At 52.6% G+C, this 7,484-nt stretch overlaps 1 protein-coding gene across 1 annotated transcript; it reads left to right on the top strand.

Moving 5' to 3' along the window:
* Window positions 1-1,243: 1,243 nt before the first annotated feature.
* Window positions 1,244-7,278, top strand: LOC122546504 (autophagy-related protein 2 homolog A-like; the record flags this gene model as incomplete). The annotated part of the gene is made up of 3 exons (XM_043685200.1): window positions 1,244-1,401; window positions 4,794-4,948; window positions 6,972-7,278. Coding segments are annotated over 3 exons (580 nt in total), but the record flags the coding sequence as incomplete, so codon positions are not given.
* Window positions 7,279-7,484: the final 206 nt, after the last annotated feature.

Here is a 7,484-nt window from a genome sequence, read left to right as displayed (position 1 = left end):
AACCTGGATCCCTGGCGCCGTGAGGCTGCAGTGCTCACCACTGAGCCGCCTGGAGGGAAACTGGCCAAATCCCGCCGGCTGTTGGGAAAAGGTGGCTGTCGTGCCACCAATGGAATAGCTGGAGGAGCTGGCACCGACACGGTGGGTGGACTGGCCTCCGTTTATCAGTGTGCACGTGGGAAGTGGGCATCACCGGTTCTGCCAGCTGTTGTTGTCCGTGTCTGATTGACTGTGGAAAACATGTTGGCGAGCTGCCTTCTCACGCAACGGCTGTCTGTGTGTTGCAAGGGCACCCAGTGTGTCGTTAGGAAGAATGCTCCAGGGGTTTGACCCAGCAACACTGAAGGGAATGGTGATATATTTCAAAATGAGTTGGCTGGATGGGAAATGGCATTCCTGCATATCTGCTGCCCTTGTGTTTGTTTACTGGGAGGCATGATTCCGTCATAATGCATCTGGGCCCTTGACCCTCTTGCAGTTGGATTTACCCAGGTTTCATCATGCATGCCCCTTCATCGCAGTTTTAATGCTGTAGTGACTACACTTAAGAGCGACCTTGCTGGCTGGAAGGTGCTCTGGCCCATCCTGGGGATGTGAAAGGCCCACTGGCCGTGCCTGTGTGACGAGCATCCGAAATTGGAACCGAAGCAGTCCTTTCAGCCCCTCAAGCCTGCTCCAGCACTCAGTAAAGTGGCTGCTGATCTCTTTGTGTTCCCGATTCCGCATTGCCATCTGCCCACCCCGTGCCTTTCATTTCCGGACCGTTGCCTCCAGGCCTTCAGCGACCTCGTCTGAAGCAGGGAGCTCCAAGGTCTCTCAACCCTCCGAGAGATAAGATTCCCCCTTCGTCTCTTCTCAACGTTAAACCCTGTCCCCTATTTCTGGATTCGCCCGCAAGAGGGAGCATCCTTCCCACTTCGACCTGGCCCAGACCGTTGAGGGACTTGTGTGTTTCCATTAGCTCACCTCTCACGTTTCTAAACTCGATGTGGAGATGCCGGTGTTGGACTGGGGTGGACCAAGTTAACAATCACCCAACACCAGGTTATAGTCCAACAGGTTTATTTGTAAGCACAAGCTTTCAGAACGCCGCTCCTTCATCAGGGAGCTTTGGAAGAGGATGACGAGACACCTCTTCCAAGATGAAGGAGCAGCAGTATTACGTTGAGGGGAAACGGCGTTTCAGGCACGCACCAATTTTTGTTAACGATGTGTTTGCATTTCCTTCCTTTTCCAATTTTAGAATCAATAACGACCTGCTGATGTGGGCACCAGCTGCGCCCTCCCCCAGCAACGCAGCACAGGGCACGGGCACCGCGGGGCTCCACCCTCTCCTGCCGGGCTGCACGCCCCTCTTCGCACAGGACAACTTCCGCCTCTGCAAGTCGGCCTTCAGACTGGGTGAGCGATTCCCTCTGTAACTGGACTGGCTTGCTTGTCAACAATACTGTGTGTGTGCGCGTCTGTGTGTGTGTGTGTGTGTGTTAGCCAGGAGAGGGATACACCTCCACTCTCGCACAAGCGACTGGTTCATGCAAGGGAGGGGCACAACTGGTGGAGCCATCGCTGGGAGGAAGTAGCGAGGCTAAGTTGAAAGGCCTGACTTGATTGAATTGAATTAGCTTTATTGTCACGTATACTCAGTTAAGCGCAGTGAAAAGTTTACAAGGCGCCACCGTAGGTCTGCATTATAGATTCTTGAGCATTATCCTCCGCCATTTTTGCTAAAACCATCTGACCCCACCACCAAAAATATATTTCCCACCCCATCCCTATCTGCATTCCGCAGGGACCCTTCCCTCCGCAACTCCCTCATTAGGTCCACACTCCCCACCGACCCACCTGGCACCTCATCCAGCCGGTGTGAGGCGCTAAACCTGCGCCCACACCTCCCCCTTCGCCTCTGTCCAGGGCCCCAAAGGATCTGTAAGAGGTTTTCCTGCGTGCCCTCCCACCTCATTTACCGCATCCGTTGGTTCCGATGTGGTCTCCTGTACATCGGGGAGACCGAGCACCAACTTGCAGAGCAGTTCAGGGGACGTGTCAGGTCCCCCACGCACCAACCAACCCCACAGCCCTGTGGCCTACCACTTCAGCTCCCCCTCACATGCCCCCCGCCCAACGGACGTGCGAATCCTGGGCCTCCTCTGCTGCCAAATCAAAGCCACCCGGAAACTGGAGGCGAGAAAGGTGCCCCGTCCCCTGCCGTGGGACAGTGCAGCCACATGGCCTCAGCATTGACCTCATCGGTTTCCAAATCTCCGTTTCCCAACCGCTCCCCAAACTCATCCAGATCCAACCCTCTAACTCGGCTCTGTCCTACCTGTCCATCTTCCTTCCCATCTATCCGCTCCATCCTCCTCACCCACTGACCTATCACCATCACCCGCCACCTGCATCCACCTGTCGCCGTCCCAACTACCTTCCTCACAGCCCCTGCACACACACACACACACACACCCCCCCCACACCGACCCTCTCACACTCACTCATTTTCTCTCACACACACACACAGTCCTGAAGAAGGGCTTATGCTCGAAACGTCGATTCTCCTGCTCCTCGGCTGCTGCCAGACCTGCTGCGCTTTTCCAGCAACACACGTTTCGATTCTGGCTCACAGGCACTTTCTCCTGTATTCTCGAGTACAGATTCTTAGGGGGATGGGAAAGAAATACAATGTCCGGCGTTACAAAAGCGCAAAATCAGATAATAAATTAGAAAAATAAATAAATAAATAAATGCAAAGTTCAGAATAGCAGTCCTTCCGCAACAATGTAATGAAGCCAGGAAAGGAATATGAAGAGAGTTTAAGACCAAGTCCACTTGGTCCGTTTTGTGGCCCTGGGCTGGAGGAGCCAAACCCCGTCAGTGAGACCGCCACCAGGAGAGCCCAACCGACAGAAACAGCCACTGAATCTGCCGAGAGGAGTCCCAGGCTGGGAGCAGACCAGCCAGGCCACCGCGAAGGTGCTGCAGGGAATCCCGGGCCCGTGCCACGTGGAGCAGCCAGACCCGCACCGCGTTCTCCGCTGCCACCGCCATTCCGCGGAACCTCCCTCCCTCCCTCCCTCGCCCGAAGCTGCCTGGGGAAGGTGACACCGGCCGGAACTGGGAGCACCTCAGGTGCCGCCGGGAACCCGAACCCACCTCCGACGCTCCTGGGCTTAAATCTTTGCCTTAAAATAACATTGAACGAGGTAGCCTCAGCTGCTTCCCTGGGCGGGGAATTCCACAGACTCCCAACCCTCTGGGTGAAGAAGTTCCTCCTCAGCTCAGTCCGAAATCTGCTCCCCCTCCATTTGAGGCTGTTATAGTTTCACCCGCCCCAGCGGAAACAACCTCCCCCTGCTTCCAACTTTTCTATTTTCCCGCCAGACTCTTAGAAACAGAAGGCTCGGAGCAGGAGTGAGCCATTCTGCCCTTCGAGCCTGCTCTTCCATTTTCTCTTGACCGCGGCTCAGCGTCGAGCTCAGTTCCCTAATCCCTCACTCCCTCGCAAATCCCCTTGATCCCTTGAGCCGCAAGAGCGATGTCTCCCTCCTTCTCGAAAGCCTGCCATGTTTTTGTCCTCAGCCACTTCCTGTGAGGCTGAAATCCCCCCCCCCCGCTCTCTGGGTGAAGACATTTCTCCCCATCTCAGTCACAGAGATGTACAGCACGGAAACAGACCCTCTCGTCCAACTCGTCCAGATATCCCAACCCAAGCAAGTCCCACCTGCCAGCAGCTGGCCCATTCCTAGTCCCTAAAAGGTGTGCTCCTTATCCTTCAAGGTTTTTGAACAGTGATAGTGAGCGAGGGGCTAAGTGGAGCTGAGTCCACAAATAGATCAGCTATGATTTTATCAAATGGCAGGGCAGGATCGATGGGGCAGATGGCCTTCTCCTGCTCCTGCTCCTGGTGCTTATGCTCTTAGCTGACTGATGCAGAATGGGAAGACCCAATTTAAGTTAGTCACCAGCGCTGCCATCTCACCAGCCTGTGCTGAACCCTAGGTGAAGGTTTGTACATGAGGCCTGGAATATTCTCCAGGAACAGGATAGAGCCTGGAACATTGGAACAGGTGGAGGCCATTCTGCACCTCTATTAGGTAAGAATAGGAGAGCACTGGGCCATGTGAGACGATTGCACGAGAACAGGAGGAGGCCATTCAGCGCCTCTTTGACCTGCTGTACAGGGGCAGGAAGCAGGTCATTGAGCTCCACGAATCGCTTATGTAGAGGTCGGAGAAGCTAATCAAGCCCCCTCAAACCTGTTCCAGAAGAACAGGAGGATGCTTTTCAGTATCTCAAGCTTGGAACACGGAACATGAGGTGGCCATTCAGTCCATCCTGGCACAGCGATAGGAAGGAGGCTTTGCATCCCCTGTCAGGCCTGGTACACAAAAGCAGAAAGATGCCATTCAGTTTCTAAAGCCTGTTCGTCAAGAATGAGTGGAGGCCATTCAGCTCCTGGTGCCTGTTATACAGGACTAAGGTTATTCAGCTCCTGGGTCCTGTTATACAGGACTAAGGTTATTCAGCTCCTGGGGCCTGTTATACAGGACTAAGGTTATTCAGCACCTGGGGCCTGTTATACAGGACTAAGGTTATTCAGTTCCTGGGGCCTGTTATACAGGACTAAGGTTATTCAGCTCCTGTGGCCTGTTATACAGGACGAAGGTTATCCAGCTCCTGGGGCCTTTATGCGAGAATAAGAGTTGTATTATATTGTTAAACTGCTGGGCTCTGTGCGAGGCCCACAGGTAGTGTGTTCCCTCGCTGTCTAGCATTCACCAGCTCTCCTCTGCTTCTAGACTCTGACTCTGAAGATGAAGATTCCCACTTCTATTCGTATGAGGAGAATGGGAGGTGGGGCAAGATGGAGGCCAAGAGGACGAGAAGACTGAGCTTTCTGTCAGCTGTCATGAACGTCGGAAAAGGCAGGGTCACCGTTCTGACTGACTCAAAGGTGAGCCGGCGTTGGAGAGGGCCACAACCAGTCTCAGTCAAACATGCCTCAGGTAGTTTTACAGGGATGAATATTTTGGTAAGTCAAACAGGGCAAGAGTCACACAGTTAAAGGCAGGGCCTTGAGGAGTGTTGCTGAACAAAGAGATCGAGGACTGTTTGTTCATTGTTCCTTTAAAGTAGCGTCACAGGTGGACAGGGTGGTGCTTGGCATGCTTGCGTTTATTAGACAGTGCATTGAGTATGGGTCAGAAGTCACACAACACCAAGTGACAAAAGAGCAGTGTTCCAAAGGCTTGTGAGTTCAAATAAACCTGTTGGACTATAACCTGGTGTCGTGTGGCCTCTGACCTGGTCCACCCCAGTCCAACACCAGCACCTCCACGTCATTGAGCTCAGGAGTTGGGAGATGATATTGTGGCCGTACAGGACATTGGTGAGGCCCCTTTTAGAATACTGCATCCAATTCTGGTTGCCCTTCTATGGGAAGAAATTTGAGAGGGCACAGATTTACAAAGATAGGGACAGCACGGTGGATGAGTGGTTAGCACTGCTGCCTCATAGCACCAAGGATTCTCGTTTGTTTCCAGTCTCGGGATGTGCAGGTTAGGGTGGATTGGCCGTGCTAAATTGTCCCATAGTGTCCAGGGATGTGCAGGTGCGTTAGTCAGGGGTAAATACAGAGTCAGGGGAATGGGTCTGTGTGGGTTACTCTTCGGAGGGGCAGTGTGGACCTGTTGGGCCGAAGGACCATGTCATTCAGATGTGAAGTTGGGGGTGACGGGTGTGTCCCAGCACTGGCAGGCCTCTATTCTCTCTCAGGGCCTGTTTAAATTAGATTACATTACAGTGTGGAAACAGGCCCTTCAGCCCAACAAGTCCACACTGACCCCCCTACATTTACCCCTTACCTAACACTACGGGCAATTTAGTATGGCCAATTCACCTGGCCCTGCACATCTTTGGACTGTGGGAGGAAACCGGAGCACCCGAGGAAACCCACGCAGACACGGGGAGAACGTGCAAACTCCACACAGTCAGTCGCCTGAGGCGGGAATTGAACCCGGGTCTCTGGCGCTGTGAGGCAACAGTGCTTACAACTGGGCCACCGTGCCGCCCACTACTTACTTCGGATATCTGCTCCTCCGGTAAGATTTTTAAAATTTCACAATCAAAATGTCACTTATTCTGAAATTCAAAACCGTTCCGAATTCCCGAAAACAGCTGGTCCTGATGGTTCGGATAAAGGATCGTCTACCTAGACTGACCAAGAAAGGCAAGTGTTAGCATGTTTTGAGAAGATTTGTGGCTCAGGTTGAGGTTCAGGTTGTAAGTTTGCTCGCTGAGCTGGAAGGTTCATTTTCAGATGTTTTGTCACCATACTAGGTAACATCTTCAGTGAGCCTCCAGATGAAGCACTGATGATGTAGCCCGCTTTCCATTTATATGTTTGAGTTTCCTGTGATGACATCATTTCCTATGGTGATGTCGTTTCCTGTTCTTTTTCTCAAATGCCTTCTTTACAACCCAGTCTGCCTGTGACTTCTTCCAGTGGTCTGATGGCTTCTAACGTGGACATTCATAGCCCCAAAACATTTTGGCTACCTGGGAGCTAACTGCCTAGTTGGTGGCAGGAGCTCAACAACTGGTCTCCATTTAACAGACCAATAAATAACTTGTTGCTGACCAAATCCCCATTCATACACGTCCCTACACTCCAGCTCATCTGTAACTAGTTTCTCCCCCTTTGGGTGAACCAGTAGCTGTGTAAATAGTCCTTCCAATGAGCATCAGGGAACTGATCCTTTAGTAAACCTTGGCCTTTAAGTAACCCCTTCCCGTTTCAGTCTGGAAAAAAAACTCTGACAAACAATGGAGGTATGGTCTTCTCATGTGAGCGAACGGTGTTGTGATACAGATCTGACTGAAGGATAGCACAGGGCAAAGTGGTGTTCCCGAAGAATGGCCGCTGGCCCCCAAAGACGCTCGGGAGCTGATTCTTGATCTGTCTCCTCCTGTTGCAGGGTGAAGTGGAGAAGCCGGTCACCGGGATGCATGGGGAGCTGGTCCTGGATGTGGAGAGTGGCGCCATCTTCACCGTATCGCAGTACAAGGGGCAGCCTGACCTCAGTTACCTCTGCATCGAGTCCAGCAAAGTTGCCCTTTACCACAAAGGTACGGTACCCTGCTGCCCAACCCTGACAGGGGAGACCCGACTGTTTAAAAACTATTGTGGAGTCGTACAGCACGGAGACGGATCCTTCGGCCCAACCAGTCCGTGCCGATCGTAATCCCCAAACTAAACTAGTCCCACCTGCCTGCTCCTGGCCCATCTCCCTCCAAACCCTTTCCTGTTCATGTCCTTATCCAAATGTCTTTTAAACGTTGTAACTGCACCCGCATCCACCACTTCCTCAGGAAGGTCATCCCACACACGAACCGCTCTCTGTGTAAAAAGGCGCTCCTCGTGTCCTTTTTAAACCTTCCTCCTCTCACCTTGAAAATATGCCCCCTAGTCTTGAAATCTCTCGCCCTAG

This window comes from Chiloscyllium plagiosum, unplaced genomic scaffold (genome assembly GCF_004010195.1).
Source record: "Chiloscyllium plagiosum isolate BGI_BamShark_2017 unplaced genomic scaffold, ASM401019v2 scaf_7447, whole genome shotgun sequence".
NCBI lineage: Eukaryota > Metazoa > Chordata > Chondrichthyes > Orectolobiformes > Hemiscylliidae > Chiloscyllium > Chiloscyllium plagiosum.
The sequence above is the reverse complement of the archived record's forward strand: the minus strand, read 5'-3'. Positions and strand labels throughout refer to the sequence as shown.